At 39.4% G+C, this 18861-nt stretch overlaps 1 protein-coding gene across 45 annotated transcripts in view; it reads left to right on the top strand.

Annotated features, from left to right (window-relative positions):
- Window positions 1–18861, top strand: part of PCM1 (pericentriolar material 1) — an 89351-nt gene that overhangs the window by 22477 nt on the left and 48013 nt on the right. For 33 of the 45 annotated variants that reach the window (XR_006281048.1, XR_006281040.1, XR_006281047.1 and 30 more), the window contains 7 exons: window positions 568–784; window positions 9584–9785; window positions 10224–10397; window positions 11502–11659; window positions 11955–12166; window positions 14753–14907; window positions 14997–15126. Coding sequence is in view for 25 of the 45 variants with exons in the window: in XM_038398415.2 (XP_038254343.1) it covers window positions 568–784; window positions 9584–9785; window positions 10224–10397; window positions 11502–11659; window positions 11955–12166; window positions 14753–14907; window positions 14997–15126 (1248 nt within the window). In the remaining 20 variants the exon portion in view is untranslated. The remainder of the gene's footprint in view (window positions 1–567; window positions 785–9583; window positions 9786–10223; window positions 10398–11501; window positions 11660–11954; window positions 12167–14752; window positions 14908–14996; window positions 15127–18861) is intronic. The other 12 variants (XR_006281051.1, XR_006281044.1, XR_006281042.1 and 9 more) reach the window with 2 other exon arrangements.

Genomic DNA, 18861 nt, shown 5'->3' with positions numbered 1-18861 from the left:
TAAATGCCTATGTAAATGCCTATACTTGTCTGACTTGCTGAGGTATGGTTTCTTCTAAGTGTGTTTTCAATAACATGCCCTGTAGATTACTTGAATAACTCATAACAAGAATTGTATGTATGGCCACAGGTTTAAGACACAATATTCATTTAAAAAACCCTACGTGTTTGAAGTTTATTATATGTAGACCTTAACTGGATTTGAGTGTAAAGTTTTTTTGGTTTTGCTTTTATTCCAATTGATGCTTTCTATGTTCTACTTTGGATGGAAGCAGTTATTCATTGACTGTTACAAGCTTAGTGTCAGTTTATACCTGGTTCTTTCTTGGAAGCCAAGAGCAACAGTTCCACATCATAGTCCTAGTTATTATGCAGTTGGAATTATATAAGAGCTAACGATTGTTTAGTTTGAGAACCTTGGTTTTCTATTATGGAGCTCTTAGCACTAGCCTTTTTAACAAGTTAGATGAGGTATTTTTTGACTTTTCTGGAGTTGGGAGAGGTAACTAGCAAATTATTATAGCATCTTCATAGTACTTGTAGTAAAATGAAGTTTGTTTATTTTTAGACTCAACCTGTGCCAGATAATAGAAGACAAGCAGAAAGTCTTTCACTTACGAGAGAGATTTCACAAAGTAGAAATTCTTCTATGTCACAGCACTTATCTGATGAGAAAGCACAACTTTTTAGCAAGATGAGAATGTTGCAGGGTAAAAAACAAAAAATGGACAAGTTGTTAGGAGAACTTCATACACTTCGTGACCAGCATCTAAACAATTCTTCCTGTAAGTAAATGTATGCAGAACTCACTTCAAACTGGATTTGTTTAATGTAGTTTATAGTCCTTTTGAACATAACTTGCAACTAATGATTCAGAATTGTCACTAATTTTAGTACATGGAAGTATTGTTTGTAGTATTGTTGTAGCTGTGTTGGTCCCAAGACATGACGGAGACAAGGTGAGGGAGGTAATACCTTTTATTGAACCTGCTGGTGAAATGGACTAGCTTTCAAGCTTCATACAGCTCTTCCTGCAACACGTGTGAACCTCTTATAGTTAATCATCTGTCCCACCTTGTATTTAGCTTAGACAGTCTGGTTACCTTCTCCAGACCTGAGGAAAAGCTCTGTGAAGCTTGAAAGCGTGTCCCTTCTACCAGCAGAAATTGGTTCAATAAAAGATATTACTTCACCCATCTTGTCTTTCTCCTGGAAGTATTGTCGTTTGTGCAGCTTTCAGTAGTAACAAATTTTAGTTAAATATTTCCTTTTTAATGTAGTGATTTAAATACAGAACAAGGAATGTTTTTTTCTGTGGTGGTGATCTTTTGCTTTATAATATTATGAAAGTCTGCCAAACTGATTTAGTGAAGAATCTGACTACAGAACTCTGTAACTGTGGAAATACCCAATGTTACAGGCAAAAAGTGCATTTTAATGTGATTTCTTCAGTAACTTTCCCCCAGTGTCTTGAAAATAATTAAATGTAATTACTTTCTTAGGTTAAAATGATTGCATTGAACCTTAGTGATAGGTTGCTCACTCTGTTGATAGCAGTTTTTGTAGCCAAGTTTCTGAAATGTTTCGGAAGGTTTACATTAACAGAGATCTGTAAAGTTTAATCTTTCTGCTTTAGAATGGCTAAGACTTAAATAATGACAGTTTCAGAGTGTATGATAAAACCCATTGTTTCATGTTCTCTGTGTGTTTATATAAATCTCCCCACTGTATTTTCCACCGAATGCATCCGATGAAGTGAGCTGTAGCTCATGAAAGCTTATGCTCAAATAAATTTGTTAGTCTCTAAGGTGCCACAAGTACTCCTTTTCTTTTTAAGACTTAAAGGGACACAGAGTTAAATAGTTTCAGTGCTATGTGTTGCCCTGAATTCCTGGCCAATATTTGTGGTGTTAAAACTCGCTTTCCTATCTTGTATATATTTGTCTTCTCTCACTAAATAGCCAAAACAAATGGTAGAAACTGAATAAATAGGGACAAACAATGAAATTTACTGTATACACACTTCAAATGCATACAGTAAATTAAAAACAAGATTTTTTTCTCTAATCTTTGTCATTGTGTTTGTAATAAAAAGTGAAATTTATTTTCAGTTCTTTGTTCCTTTTAATATAACTGTTTCTTAAATTGGCATACTTCCCAGGGAATTTTTTCGTTTGCTTATTTTGATCTACACATTTGGTATTTAGTTCTTTTCATACAACAGACAGGAACTTTACTTTTGCTCCTCACACCCTCTGTGACTAGCTGTTTAAATGTTTCTGTCTGGCTTGGTTTCGCTCCATGTGGCAGTCTTGTCTTTCTCATTGTCCTGGGAATAATATTGTGGTTTCTAGTTTTCTTTAAGACACAGGTGTTAAAAACTTTGTAAGGGCCCAGAGGTTTCAGAAACTTGATTCAGGGCTTCTGATTCAAGGTTGGGTGATTCAGCAACAGAGTTTTAAATGTGACTTTGAAGATGTAAAGGTGCCTAGGATGAAGATCCTGCCCCTGCCAAGTTTTCAGGCAAGGTTTTCTGCTTTAATTATGGGAGAGACTAATTCACTCCTGAATAGAAGATAGCTGTTCACTGTTCCCGGCCAATGGGAGCTGTGGGAAGTGGCAGCCAGCATGTCTCTGCAGCCTGTGCCACTTCCCGCAGTTCCCATTGGCCGGGAATGGTGAACCACGGCCACTGGGAGCTGTGGGCAGCCGTGCCTGTGGACAGTCAATGTAAATAAACTGTGTCGCGGCCAGCCAGTGGATTACCCTGACAGGCCACAGGTTGCCCACCACTGACCTAGAGTTCTGTTGTCAGATCTGAAATATCTGTTCGCATGAAGGCTAGGTAAAAGATAGCCACTGTTGGCAGTGCCAGATTCCAGGCATCAGATTTACAAGATCTGTCTGATTCTGACATGGCCTCTGTGGTTCCATCATTGAATCCCAACTTGGTTTCAATTTCAACTTCAAAGACCAGAGGTGCAGAACTGAATATATTTTGCTTGATCTGGTACTCTACAGGTCTGTGGGGCCAGCTTCTTCCTACAGTCCTGTTCTGAAGGTCATCCTTAGATCCAAAAAGATTATTTACTGTGGTGGCTACTGTGCACCATCCTTGTTCTGAATGCTTCATGGATCTGCGTGAGATGCTACTGGCTACGAGGAAGATGCAGGCTTCTTCAGTTCTGTGTTCTGCTTCCTCTTCACCTTAAAGTAGAAGAGCAGAGGAGCTTTGTTAGTCTTTCTCCAGAGAAATTTATGCCACCTCCTCTTCTGAAGTCTCCTACAAGGGTCTCCAGGCAGAGCTTTCTCACCTTTTATTGCTCTTCATCTTTGGATTCTGTTTATATGTCTGGTGAGTTCTGTAGAGGATCTGAAGTCGGATCCTCAGTGGGAGGAGGATAGAGGAAGAATTAAGAGACCTGATTTGTGCCCCCTCAGTTTGGGTTTCCCCACTCCAGTGTTGCCCACAAGAGGAGGAACAAGTAACTGGATCCCAGCTACTGGAGAGACTGGCAATCCTGGTCTCTGGCCTCATTGGATTCCATCGCCAGACTTTTTAAATTACCGTTCTATTAGATGAAGAGGCAGTGTTTCATCAGATAAGTGTTTGGTGACTGAGCAATCCTTGGATCCTGTTCCATCAGATCAATCTGTAGCTCAGTCAGTCATTCCTGTAGTGCTTTTCTGAAGAGCAGGATGAGGAGATAGTGCCTCTTTTTGAATGAGAGCAGATAGATACAGACTTGAATCTGTATTTGTTACTTGGTGAGCATGTGAGTGTTGCTTCTGCATCATCTCATTTTAAGGACAGTTTGCAGTTTCATGACCTGGTGGACCACATGGCATTCACGTTGAACTTTTACCACCTTTGACCGTGGACGAAAATTCTCACCTGGTATTTGATGTTCTTGGGTTTGCCTCTAGGAATAGAAGATTATTGCCAATGCTGGATAGTCTCCTGTAGCCCGCTAGGACTGTTTGGATGATCCCTGCTTCCTGTCCACCTATTTCTAAATAAAAACCAGATAAATTGTATGAGATAACCCGGGAGGGTGTGTGGTGTGTTTTTGTTTGTTTGTTCACGTTCACCCTGTACCTAATTCACTGGTGGTGGCTGCTGGCAGTAATAGGCTTAGGTCCAGTCAGGCCCATCAACTACTGGTGAGTGAAAGGGAAAAAAGATCTGTTTGTTTGTTTTTTCCCCTTCTTCCTCTTCTCTTGGTATTAATGTGGCTAATTACTAGGTGCTCATGGCCTGTTGCCAATTCTATCTGTGGGGAAAGATGGATGCATTTTGTTCAGGACTTGCCAGATAACAGAAGGCTTGCAAATATTGTTTTGATGGAGGCTCAAAATGTGGTGAAGCATGCGCTTAGGCTTCATCTGATGCTTCAGATTCTTCCACTAAAGCATTGACATATACAGTTACCTTAAAGAGATGTGCATGGTTTCATTCCATTCATTCATTCATTCTTCATTGACTCTAGATACCAAAATTTAAGTGGAAGATCTTCCTTATGATGGGGGATGGTCTTTTCAGCAACAAGATCAACAAATTGTTGGAGAAAGTAAAGGATACTAAATTCACTGCTCAATAACTAGATCTTCATCTCTTGGTCAGAAGAAGATGCCATCTTTTCTCTATATCAGAGACCGGTTTAACCTCAAATCAGACACATCGGCAACATCATCAGGAAGCTTGTTGCAGAGCCAGCACAAGAAAGTGACTTTCAGTACAGACGTAAGACAAAACAACCTGCTCTTTCCTCTTTGGCTTCCTCAATTACCAGGCCTCAGATTTGATGGGAAGACTAAGCGTCACGAACCAATTAATGAGGATCCCTCCCTTCTATTATTTGGAGACAGGATAGCCCTTTTAAGTAACAATTGAAGGCTTATTACATCAGACAAGTAGTGTTCTAGAAATTAGAGGATGGCTAGCTGTGCAGTTTGAAAACCTGTCCCCTTTCAGTTTCCCCTACCTTTCCCTTTTACAGCGAACTTTCTTGCAAAGCTGTCTTTCTATAAGAGGTTCAAAAATTCCTTCTGATAGGTGCTGTTAAAGAGATTCCCAAACATCTTAGGCATCAGGGGTTTTATTCAGGACGCTTCCTGGTACAGGAAAAAAGATGGGAGATTCCATCCAGTTTAAAATCTGGGAAGATTGAACAAGTACATTCACAAGTTCCAGTTTCAAATGCTAAACCTGTCCTTTATAATCCGCTTGCTTTCAACTCTGGATTGGTTCACAATTCTTGATAGAAAATGACAGCTATTTACATACTACTTTTTTGTTTTTTCTCATATTTTCAGCATTGGCTGCTGAAATCCTCTGCACGAGAGTACCTGCTACGTCACATCAGCTCCACAGTCACCTTATTTACAGAGCTGGGACTGCTGCTGAGCATGAAAAAGTTGAATCTCTGTCCAACTCAGAGACTTCATGTAATAGTTCTGGGTTGGACTTGGTAACAGGAGGGGAATGACTTTTTTCCAAGAGGAAAGGTCTCTGAAGGTAGAAAAATCTGTTTTTGTACATCCAGCTGAGTCTGACCTAGAAGATGATTTTCATGATGTAATCTCATGAGCCTTATGGCAGCAGCTATTTACAAGACTACATGTGCTTGTCTCAGAATGAGGTCAGTGTAGCCCTGGATAGCTCGGGTTTACAGACTCAATCTGGGCAGTCTTCAAATGTTTGTCATCGGGCCTCAGCACGTCCTAAATTTATTGATATGGTGGAAGACAGATCAAAGTCCTCAGAGGAGTCTTGTTCAATCCTCCTTCACCTTTGGTTGCGATAACCAACAATGGCTGGGGAGCTCATCTGGGTCATCCTACAGTTTGAGGCCATTGGCTGTCTTGCAAAAAGAACTTGGAATTAAGAACCATTCACTTGACCTTCAGATCCTTTCTTCCTCAAATAATGGGGAGTGTTGTTCAGGTAGCAATGAACAATGCAATGGCTATGTATTACATCAATAAGCAAGGAAGCACTTATTCTTACCTGTTGTGTGTCAAGGTAGCCAATTTATGTGATTGGTGCCCTCTTCACAATGTTTGTGTGTCTGGCCTTGCATCTTACAGAGGAGAGCAGTGTGTTTTTTAGTTGACTGTCTCTGTAGGACAGTATACAGATGCATGAGTGGTCCTTGGAGAAAATCTCTTGAGCTATTCGATCTTTCAACTGGGATCGCTCCGTTGTAGATTTGTTTGCAACCATATTCAACAAGAAGTGTCCCCTCTGCTGTTCAAGAACACGAAGAGACAAACAATCCAGTTCAGTCATGTTCCTGCTACACTGTGGAAAGGGTCTTCAGTGTGCTTCACTCTCATTAATTTAGAAAGTGGTGGGGAAAGTACATCAAAACAAGGCCGTGATGATGCAATTGCCCAGGTTGGCAGAGACAGTAGTGGTGATACTTAACTGCTGGGTGGGATTCACAAAAGTCTCCCTTTGTCTCCAGATCAGCTGTCGCAACAGCAGGGCAGGATTCTTCATCAGACGGCTTGGGCTATTGACTTTGACTAATGTTGAACAATGCTGTTTCTCTGTTGTCCATGATTTATTTAATTCAAGGAAGCTGTCCATAAGAAAGTGTTTTTGAAATGGACTAGATTTGTCTCTTGGATGTTTGGGGCAAATCTGATTCTTCAGTCTCAGCTTCTGTTCTCTCTGTTTTAGAGTATTTAATGTGTTTGAAGTCTGAAGGCTTATCTCATGCTTCTTTAACAGTTTATTTGGCATCTATTTCTGCTTACCATGATTTGATTGATGGTAGATGACTGTTTGTTTGCATGATTTCAGATAAAAGGTTTATGAAGGGGTTGTCCAATGTGTATTCCCATTTGAGGGTGCCAGCCCTTCCATGGGATCTCTGTCTGTTTGGTCTTGACCAGGCTGATGAAGCCACCCCTTGAACCTTTGACAGAGTTTCTTATTTTATTTGTCTGTCTATTATAATTAGACCATCATCCAGAAAGGTGAGTGGATTATGTGCTCTGATGGCAGATTTGCCATTTTTTATTTTTCATAAAGACAAGGTGGCTCTTAGACCTGACCTCATGTTTTTGCCAAAAATAGTATTGGAATTTCACTTCAATCAAACTATTAATTTACTATTTTTTCCCTTAAGCCTTCTCTTGCTAAAGGGAAAACAGCGTTACATATTTTAGATGCTAATATAGTGTGGTTAATAATGTATATATTCAGACTAATTCCAGATTTAGTAAACAGTGTATCAGTGAATGTTGTTAATTCCTGTGCATGCTATTGTAAAATCTCATTCTACCAGAGCAGTGCCTTAAACATGTTCCTACTGGGAAAATCTGTAAGGCTACTGCTTGGAGGTCAAGCCATACTTTTACCAAACACTACGCTTTGGATTTGGCTTCAAGAGCAGATGCCAGAGTTGGTAGATAAGTGCTTCAACCATTATTAGTACTCTGTTCCATCTGCCTGACATTTCAGCACTGCTTTGCAAACTATCCATAAGTGGGGGGTATGCAAAGCCTCTCAAAGAAAAAATAAGTTACTTACTTGTCACGAGAGTTCTTCAAGAGGAGTACATACTCATGCTTCCCATCCACCTTCCCCTCTTTTTCAGAGTCCTACCTTGGTTCTCTGGGTTAGTGGTGGAAGGAACTGAGGCAGTAAAGGGCCCACTGCCCCCTTATATAGCGTCACTCTCAGAACATTCAGGGACACTGAGAGAAGGGGAAGGAGGAGGTGGATATGTGGTCTAGTGGAGGCTGCTTGGAGGAGGTCTGCTCTTAGATACCACCAGGCTGCATATTACCCATAAGTGTGAATAGTGTGGTTATTCTTTCAAAGATTTAATCGATGCTGAGCTGGCAAACCTTTCTTATAGCTATCACTCATAGGTTCAGTTGTAATATCTCTGTTTACTGTTACAAATTAATTTATTAGAGCATAAACTTTTGTGGGCTACAGCCCACTTCATCGGATGCATAGAATGGAACATATAGTAAGATGTATATTTTGATACACATATACAGATAAGTTGGAAGTTACCATACAGACTAACAAGGTTTCTGCTCTGAAACCTGTTACAAATTACTTACACTAATTGTTAGATATAAAAGCTCTCCAAGAAACAACATTTGGAAGATGAGAAATATTGCCTTTCATTTTAAATGCACATATCTATAATGACAATTGAACAAAGAATTTGAAAACCTTATAAAAACAACGAAGAGTCCAGTGGCACCTTAAAGACTAACAGATTTATTTGGGCATAAGCTTTCATGGGTAAAAAACCCCACTTCTTCAGATGCAATACAGACTAACACGGCTACCCCTCTGATACGTGAAAACCTTTTGAAATTGTACATCAATGCAGATTTTTCAAATTAAGTTTGTGTATGGTTAAGAGAAACTATGGTAGTTTTGCAAGTTAAACTTTCTCCATTGTAAGCTTCAATACAATATACAAATGTATCTAATTGATTAATAAAATTTATTTTAATGTAACCAGTGGCTGATTACTAATACTTCATTTTATAAAAAGCCTTTCATTTCAAAATAAAATTCCATTGCTAATGTTGAAGGCAAGTGCTGAAAAGTTAGGAAATGCCAGAATTAAGTTCGCCTCCCCACCCGAGACGTACACTCTTGTAGCTTAGGGTTGCCAGTTTTGGTTGGATGTATTCCTGGAGATTTCAACACATGACATAATCTTTAATTAGGTTAATCTTTAATTCCTGGAGACAATGTAGCTTCTGCATTAAAATCTGACAGCTTCCTCTTCCATGCTGCTGTGCCTGCAGCAGGGTCAATTGAGAGCTCAGAAGAGACATCCCTGCCCTAAAACAGTAGCAATTATGGAAAAGCCAGGCTTTGTCCCTGTTAGATCTGGGCTGGAGCTTGCGCTTTGGGGATGGTACAGCGAGGTCTGGTCACACACAGGAACTGTGTGAGGCTTGAGTGTGCTCACTGAGGAGAGGTTTGAGATTTTTAGCTAATCATAGAATCTTTAGTGAGTATGTTCAAGCTGAAATTTTTCATATGCTTATAACTTAAACAAATTTGGACAGATTTTTATGGGGAAAGCAAAAGTCACGTCCCTGTCACCAAGGCCACAGCCTTGCCAAATTTCAAGTCCCTACTACAAAGCATTGAAGTGCTAGAGCTTTTCAAAAAGATGGTTGAGAATTTTTTAATAGAGAAAAATACGTTTTGCCCATAACTTCTTGCTTGATTATGATTGAACTCTTTTGGCTGAAATTTTCCAACCGAGTGTGAAGCAGATATCCAGCATGGAAAACTTAAGCACAAATGGTTACGGTTTGGTAAGGTTACAAGGAACTGAAAATAGAGTCTTATAATGAAAAGTGTGGGGCAAACATCATAATAAGCAGCACCACCAGCCCCACCTATAATAAATGCAATGACATTTGCAAAAACAAGAAAGACCTCTATTGCTGGTCTGCATATTCTGTTACTAGTTACTATCTTTACATACTTTTATGTAAATCAAATAAGTGGCTTTTTTTTTTTTGTAACTTGTTTTTAATAAGATGCCAAATTTGATACTTTTCAATTTTTTTTTTTTTTGTAGTCTTGCCTGTGTCTGGCACTCCACAAAGGAGTATTGATCAAAGAAGTACAACTTCAGCTGCGTCTGCTCCTATAGGCATAGCAACTGTTGTCAATGGAGAGTCTAGCAGCCTAGCATCATCTGCTCCTTATCCTCCTGATTCCATTGCTTCTCAGAATGAGAGTGAAGAGGATGACAATCTAAACCCAACAGAAAAGCTCCAGTAAAATGTTTAACAAATTTTATTATGTAATTAATTTGCTGTGATGAACTAAGTGGTTCTGTATACATTTTTGTTAGGGGAAAAAAAACTTAAAACCTAAGTAGCATATTTTTGAAAGATGTAGAAAGTCTGAAATACGTAACTTAAGATAACTAGGTTATCTTATTAGTATTGTTTTCTGTGAAATATCATAGATTAATTTGGGCTTCAGAACATCTTCAAGCAAAGATTGTTACAGTTCTCAAATTATAGTAAGTTTAAATATTAATCAGTTTATGTATATTAGGACTTGGATAAAATTAAAATTTGGTTAATTTTGCTGCACTTTTTTTTTTTTTTTTTTTTGTGAGAGCACTGTTGAATAAAGAACTGAATGCTACATTTAGGGTTTTTGATCCAGTAGGGGCATGCATATAAAGTATTCTGCTTTCATTCCAGGAAACTGAATGAAGTTCGTAAGAGATTGAATGAGTTGCGTGAGTTAGTTCATTACTATGAACAGACATCTGATATGATGACTGATGCCGTGAATGAAAACACTAAAGAGGAGGACACAGGAGAATCTGAATGTGATTCTGAGCATGAGAATTCACAACCTGTTACCAATATCAGGTTACACTTTTTTTTATATATTTTGTCTTAAATTTTGTGGCCCTTAGTTGTTTGTAGATTCTGCATAGTAAGATGGTGTGGTTAACCAAAAGTTATTAATACTTAGATTAAACGGACACTGTTTTGTGTCAGTTTATTTGAAATACGCTTTATTATGCTGATAACCTAATCGTGGCTAATACAATATTTTTCTTAATCCAGTTAAATCATTTTAAAGGTCTTTCTAAAATATACAACAGCTCTAGAATTATGCACTGTGAATTAGACCCTGTGCTGATTACATCACAAAACTCCACTAAGAACTTCATAGATAAACTATGCTTTTCATATAAATGTTAGTTTTAAAATTGTGTTTCAAAGTTAATGTTCCTGTTTGCATTTTATAGCATTAATATGCAACTCTTGAGACCTATTAGAATTTCAAGATAAGATACTGAAAGGATAACCAGGCACATTAAATGGCCTTATAAAATCCAAATGGAGTCCCTTGCATTCAATTTATCAGGCTGCCAACTCACCCTTATCTCACATAGTCACAGTTAAAGATGGGATTTGCCATGTACCTGGAAGGCTAACAAATCTAATCTAGAGAATCAAGGAGGAAATGAATTGCAGTGTTGAGGGATGTTCATGGATATGCCCTGTCAAAGACTTCTTCTGTTCACTTTGAAGGGGTTCCATATGTACTTGAGTGCACGGATAATCTCTCAAGTAACCAGGTCCCAAACCACGTAACATTTTATACTTTCAGACCAGCACCTTCAACTCTACTTGAAAACCTGCATGGGAGAAATTTAAAATGGGACTCTTATGCTATAGACCATCTCCTGTCTGTGATGGATGTGGGGTGTAGAGCAGAGCTGAATTGGGGAATTTTGGTTGTCCCGCTGAAGGGGAAATGGGATGTTAAAGTTTGCATATGCTTGTTTTGAATGACCTTTTATCTTGGCAATTGTAGTGTTTAGTACATTAATCTAAAATGATTTAAATTAAAAAAAAATCCATGTGTTTGTCTCTTTCAACATTTTAAAAAAACTGGATAAGATGTAAAAGTTTTAATGGACTTAGAACCGATTTTTTAATATGATGGATGTTTTCTCCTAGAAACCCCCAGGGAATTAGTAGCTGGGGTGAAATAAATAGCAATTCCAACATACAGTGTGGAACTACTAACAGAGATGGAAGACACCTTAATACAGACTGTGAAATAAATAACCGATCTGCTGCTAATTTAAGGACTTTAAATATGTCTTCAACATTAGGTATGCTTTAAAAGATATTGAAGTATTACTGCATATAGAGCTAAAACTGACGAGTGTGTGTTTGGGAGCATGTTAACTCCTTTGGCTTTTTTTCTGGTTACATGGTTTGTGAGTTTCAGATTTGCATATAAACTAAGTGTTCAACAAGGGCTTAAATGCTAGATTGAGTTCCTTTCATTGAGCAGTACAGCTTCAGATCTGAAACGCACTAGTCATATGAACATTTAGTGATTTTTTTAACAAGTTCACTAGTGTTTATCTGCAACAGTGGCACTGTTTGTTGTTTTTCCTTCAGATTGTCGTAATAGGGACAATGACAAAGATATTGATATATCACAAGGTGGTGGTGATGAAGTGGAAGAGGACAGAGCCAGTGAAGTTTCTTTATCTAGCTGCAGAAGCAGTGTTGCTGATGCTGGAGATGCTGAGTTTGAGCAGAAGATCAATAGACTTATAGCTGCAAAACAAAAACTTAAACAGTTACAAAATCTTGTAGCTATGGTACAGGTACTTCTTACAAATACAAACTTATTACATGCCTGTGAATGTTAATTTAAGAGTTAGTAGTGTGGGTTTTTTTTGTGTATGAACTATCTTTATGCACAATGAAAAAACGCAGACCATATTAATAGTGGTAGTGCTCACTGTAAAGCTTGACAAAGGAGAATAGTTTGATTTGTCTAATATGGAGGTCGTCCATTTGAAACACAAATCTAAAATATTCTTTAAAGCAGCAGTTATCAACCAGGGGTCCAGGGCCCCATGGGGGGCCTCAAGCAGGATCAGGGGGTCTGCCAAGCAAGGCCACTGTTAGACTTGCTGGGGCACAGGGTGGAAAGCCGAAGCCTCACCACGGGCTTGTCTTTACTATGGGGAGATAGACACTGCTGCCATCAATGCAGCGGGGATCGATTTTAGTGGGTCTAGTGAAGACCTGCTAAATCTATACCAGAGTGCTCTCTGGTCGACCCCAGTACTCCAGCTCTCTGAGAAGAGTAAGGGAAGTTGACCGGAAAGTGTCTCCCATCAATGCAGCGCAGTGAAGACACGGGGGTAAGTCGACCTAAGCTACGTCGACTCCAGGTATGTTATTTACATAGCTGGAGTAGCATAACTTAGGTTCACTTACCCCTGTAGTGAAGACAAGCCCCACATGGGGCTTAAGCCGAGGGCCCCAAGTCCTACCACTTGGGGTTGAAGCTGAAGCCTGAGCAGAGTTGCCCTGCTTGCTACCTTGTAATGTCAGCCCTGGCTTTTATATGAAGAAAAACAGTTGTGGCACAGCTGGGCCGTGGAGTTTAATAGCATTTTGGTGTGGCCTCAGAAAGCAGAAGGTTGAGAACCCCTGTTTTAGAGGGACTTTAAACTTAAATTATAATATAAAAAACTTTCTTATAAAAACACATGGATCCCGAACTGAATTCTAAAAATCTAATTTTTTCAGTGTTTATGCTCTTATTCTTGCATTTTTTTTTTCCATCTTAGATAATGAATATTAGTGAAATCAGTCTCACTTTGAGGTTCTGAGTTCTGCAACTTTTGGCTTTTGATTACTACAGGGGAACAGATTTTTTTTAATAGTCCCTGTTTCTACTGGAATTTAAAAAATGTATTGGTTAATATTTTCATAAAAGTTTGATGTTTTCAAACTCTTAATTTGTGGGCCAAATAAGAATTGCCTGTGTCCCTTGAATGTTTTTAAATGGAAAGTTTTTCTTTCATTGGTTTTGATTGTTTCCTCAAACAATTCCTCCTCCTGACTTTCAGCTAAAACAAGATTATTAACATAATACCCCACAAAAAGCAATTTAAAAAACTGTACATCTTTTACTTTTACACAGCAAGTAAATTTAAAGATAAAAACCTGTACCGTATTAAAAATTTATAATTCTTACAATCTGAGAATTTAGTTAAGGTGTGTGCTTTATTTCTTATGCAAGTGGAATTGTCGTAGCCAGAGAGTAGAGCTGCTGAACAGATAAAGGTGTTGTTGTTGTGCTGTTCCCTGTACTCTGGTTATAGATTTATGATGTGCATGACCATGGTGCAAATAGTTTTAAACTGTACATTTGAATCCATCCAACCTTTCTGACTGACAGCAGTTTAGTTAACCTGAGTATAATTATTTGCATAATCAATACCTTCATTGTGAATATGCAGATCTCTCTGCTCTGGCTTCCATAATCCCTCTGTTTTAATTGGTTCTTGATTCAGGATGTTCATCTTGGACAGCAACAGGAACGGATGCTTCAGCTTCATAACCTTTTAGATTAAGCCAAAAATTTATAAATTTACATGAGATGGGGGGAAAAAATATCAAAAACCAAGAAAATGGGGCTTTTAAGCTACATAAAGGGCACTTTATTTTAAAATGTTTTTAAATTTGTGTCTTTCAGCCACAGCTTGGTTTCTGGTTAAGTTTATGGAATTTTTTCCAGGATCTCAATAGGATGATGATTAAATAGGCAATTGCCTATTCCAGGGTTCTCCAGTTCGTTGCACTGCAACCCCCTTCTGATAACAAAAATTACTACACGATTCCAAGAGGGGGGACTGAAGCCTGAGCTTGCTTGAGCTCTGCTGTGGTGGGGGTGCCAAAGCTGCAGCCCCAGGTAGGGGACCTATAACCTGAGTCCCACCGCCCAGGACTAAAGCCCTCAGGTTTGGGCTTTGGCCCTGGGTGGTGGGGCTCAGGCTTCGTCCCTGGACCCCAGCAAGTCTAAGCAAGCCCTGGTGACCCCATTAAAATGGGGTTGTGACCGCTGGCTATTCCTTCTCTACTCTTATCCCTCAATAACTGTCATATTTTTGTTCATAGTACTCCAGTAAATTACTCTTTATCTGTAAACTGTTGCTCCAGCTATATAGACTATATATACACACATATGGCTGGAGCATGATTTGTCTGTGTTTTATAGTTTAGAGTTGGAGAGTAATATATTGGAGTACTGTGTGTTTATTTACATATAAACATAAAATGTGATCTTAATACACAAAGGTAAAATTTTCCAGATTTGTTGGCAAAATATTGTTGATTAGAAATGTCAGTGTACCAATTGAAAAATATTGCTGACTGCATTGCTGCTGTTACAGGATGATGAGACAGATCCTGAAGCAACTACTGCTGATACATCTAATGCGGGTGACTTCTTTTTGGCTGAAGTAGAGGAGGCAAAGCAGCAACCAAATAACATCAGAGCTAGCACCAACAAATTGCAGCAAGATGTGAGACTGAAAGAAAAAGCAAGGTTTATTGTCTTTTTTTAATTATCTTAAAAAATCACAATTCCATCAAATCTCTTGCTAAGTAATATGCAGCTAATATCTCCTACTACAGAGAAAAATTCTATGAAGCTAAACTTCAGCAGCAGCAGCGGGAACTTAAACAACTTCAAGAAGAAAGAAGGAAACTGATTGAGATTCAAGAAAAAATCCAAGCATTACAGAAGGCTTGTCCTGACCTTCAAGTAGGTAGAGTATACTTGTTCACAGATTCCAGGGGTATGGTCTACATTGCAGTAAAACATCCACAACTGGTCTGTGTCAGTTGGCTTGGGCTGTGGGGCTATTAAAATTGCAGTGTAAGTGTTCAGGCTTGGGCTGGAGCCCGATCTCTGAAACTCTCTCCCCTTGCAGGATCCCAGAGCTCAGGCTCCAGTCTGAACCTGAATGTTTACACTTCAATTGTATAGTCCCACAGCCTGAGCCCTGTGAGCCCAAGTCTGCTGACACAGATCAATTGTGGGTAGTGGTGGCGCTTTATGTCTACGCTACAATAAATCAGGCAATGGGGCACCAAATGTCTCTCACAGCAGTAGTTTTTCTAGTAGAAAAATTGAAATTCAGAACTTCAAGTTGTTTATGCTCATAATGTTGAATTTTGTTCTTACATTGGTTTTGTTGACTCATTCATAATTTATAGATAAAGCTTAGAAGGAATCACCTATAATCATCTACTGTGACCTCCTTTATAACACTTGCTATAGAACCTCACCTGATAATTTCTGGATGAGGCTTGTAGCTTCTATATGAGCTATAGCATATCTTTCTAGAAAGATATGCAGTCTTTATTTAGACTTCAGGGGATGGAGAAATCACCACATTCCTAAGTAAGATGTTCCAGTGGTTAATTACCGTTACTGTTAAATATTGGCACCTTATTTCTAGTCTGACATTTTGTCTAGTTTCAGCTTCCAAACATTGAATCTCATATCTTTTTCCTACTAGATTAGCAACATCTACAATCAGAATCTCTTCCCTATGTGTGTAGTGGTAGTGTAGACCATGATCATTTCATTTCTTACACCTCTTTTGGATAAACTCAATATATTGAGCGTCTTAAGGGTATGTTTACACTACGAAATTAGGTCAAATTTATCAAAGTCGGTTTTGTAGACATATTTTTATATAGTCAATTGTGTGTTCCCCCCCATGCAAAATGCTCCAAGTGCATTAAGTGCATTAGCTCGGCGGAGTGCTTTTACAGTACCAAGGCTAGCGTCGACTGCCGGAGCGTTGCATTGTGGGTAGCTATCCCACAGTTCCCGCAGTCTCTTCTGCTGCCCATTGGAATTCTGGGTTGAGATCCCAATGCCTAATGGGGCAAAAACATTGTCGCAGGTGGTTCTGGGTACATGTCGTCAGGCCCTCCGTGAAAGCAACAGCAGACAATCGTTTCACTCCTTTTTTTCCTGAGTTACCTGTGCAGATGCCATATCACGGCAAGCATGGAGCCCGCTCAGCTCACTGTCACCCTACATCTCCTGGGTGCTGGCAGACGCGGTACTGCATTGCTACACAGCAGCAGCCCATTGCCTTGTGGCAGCAGACAGTGCAATAGGCCTGATAATTGAGGTCAGAACATGTAGGGATAAAGTGAGAGAGGCTAAAAGTCAAGAAAGTTGGACCTTGCAAAGGGAATTAAAACCAATAATAAAAGGTTCTATAGCCATATAAATAAGAAAACAAGGAAAGAAGAGGTGGGACTGCTAAACACTGAGGATGGATTGGAGGTCAAGGATAATCTAGGCATGGCCCAATATCTAAACAAATACTTTGCCTCAGTCTTTAATAAGGTTAAAGAGGATCTTAGGAATAATGGTAGCATGACAAATGGAAATGAGGATACGGCGGTAGATATTACCAAATCCGAGGTAGAAGCCAAACTTGAACAGCTTAATGGGACTAAATCGGGGGGCCCAGATAATCTTCATCCAAGAATATTAAAGGAATTGGCACCTGAAACTGGAAGCCCATTAGCAAGAATTTTTAATGAGTCAAATAACATATGATTGGAGAATTGCTAACATAGTTCCTATTTTTAAGAAAGGGAAAAAAATGTAATCCGAGTAACTACAGGCCTGTTTAGTTTGACATCTGTAGTATACAAGGTCTTGGAAAAAATTTTGAAGGAGAAAGTAGTTAAGGACATTGAGGTCAATGGTAAATGGGACAAAATACAGCATGGTATTACAAAAGGTAGATCGTGTCAAACCAACCTGATGTCCTTCTTTGAGAAAGTAACAGATTTTTTAGACGAAGGAAATGCAATGGATCTAATTTACCTAGATTTCAGTAAGGCATCTGATACTGTGCCACATAGGGAATTATTAGCTGAATTGGAAAAGATGGGGATCAATATGAAAATTGAAAGGTGGATAAGGAATTGGTTAACAGGGAGACTACTGCGGGTCCTACTGAAAGGTGAACTGTCAGGCTGGAGGGAGATTACTAGTGGAGTTACTCAGGGATCGGTTATGGGACCAATCTTATTTAATCTTTTTATTACTGACCTCGGTACAAAAAGTGGGAGTGTGCTAATAAAGTTTGTGGATGATACAAAGCTGGGAGGTATTGCCAATTTAGAGATAGACCGGGATATCATACAGGAAGATTTGGATGACCTTGTAAACTGGAGTAATAGTAACAGGATGAAATTTAATAGTGAGAAGTGCAAGGTCATGCATTTAGGGATTAATAACAAGAATTTTAGTTATAAGCTGGGGACACATCAGTTAGAAGTAACGGAGGAGGAGAAGGACCTCGTAGTCCTGGTTGATCACAGGATGACTGAGCCGCCAATGTGATAGGGTTGTGAAAAAAGCTAATGCAGTCTTGGGATGCATCAGGTGAGGTATTTCCAGTAGAGATAAGGAAGTTTTAGTACCGTTATACAAGGCACTGGTAAGATCTCAGCTGGAATACTGTGTGCAGTTCTGGTCTCCCATGTTTAAGAGGGATGAATTCAAATGAACCGGTACAGAGAAGGGCTACTAGAATGATCCGAGGAATGGAAAACTTGTCTTATGAAAGGAGACTCAAGGAGCTTGGCTTGTTTAGCCTAACTAAAAGAAGGTTGAGGGGAGATATGATTGCTCTCTATAAATATATCAGAGGGATAAATACCAGAGAGGGAGAGGAATTATTTAAGCTCAGTACCAATGTGGACGGACACAAGAACAAATGGGTATAAACTGGCCACCAGGAAATTTAGATTTGAAATTAGACGAAGGTTTCTAACCATCAGAGGAGTGAAGTTTTGGAATAGCCTTCCAAGGGAAGCAGTGGGGGCTAAAGACCTATCTGGCTTTAAGATTAAACTCGATAAGTTTATGGAGGAGATGGTATGGGATAACATGATTTTGGTAATTAATTGATCTTTAAATATTCATGGTAAATAGGCCCAGTGGCCTGTGATGGGAGTTTAGATGGGGTGGGATCTGAGTTACCCAGGGAAGAATTTTCTGTAGTATCTGGCTGGTGAATCTTGCCCATATGCTCAGGGTTTAGCTGATCACTATATTTGGGGTCGGGAAGGAATTTTCCTCCAGGACAGATTGGAGAGGCCCTGGAGGTTTTTCGCCTTCCTCTGTAGCGTGGGGCACAGGTCGCTTGCTGGAGGCTTCTCTGCTCCTTAAGTCTTTAAACCACATTTGAGGACTTTAATAGCTCAGACATAAGTGAGAGGTTTTTCGCAGGAGTGGGTGGTGAGATTCTGTGGCCTGCGTTGTGCAGGAGGTCGGACTAGATTATCATAATGGTCCCTTCTGACCTTAGTATCTATGAATAGGCCTGATAACCATCGTCGTCATGTCCGAGGTGCTCCTGGCTGCCTGGGTAGGGTCGGTTAGGAGTGCCTGGGCAAACATGGGCGCAGGGACTAAAATAGGAGTGACTCGACCAGGTCATTCTCTTTACTCCTG

The sequence above is a fragment of the Dermochelys coriacea genome, chromosome 4 (assembly GCF_009764565.3).
Source record: "Dermochelys coriacea isolate rDerCor1 chromosome 4, rDerCor1.pri.v4, whole genome shotgun sequence".
NCBI lineage: Eukaryota > Metazoa > Chordata > Testudines > Dermochelyidae > Dermochelys > Dermochelys coriacea.
The sequence above is the reverse complement of the archived record's forward strand: the minus strand, read 5'-3'. Positions and strand labels throughout refer to the sequence as shown.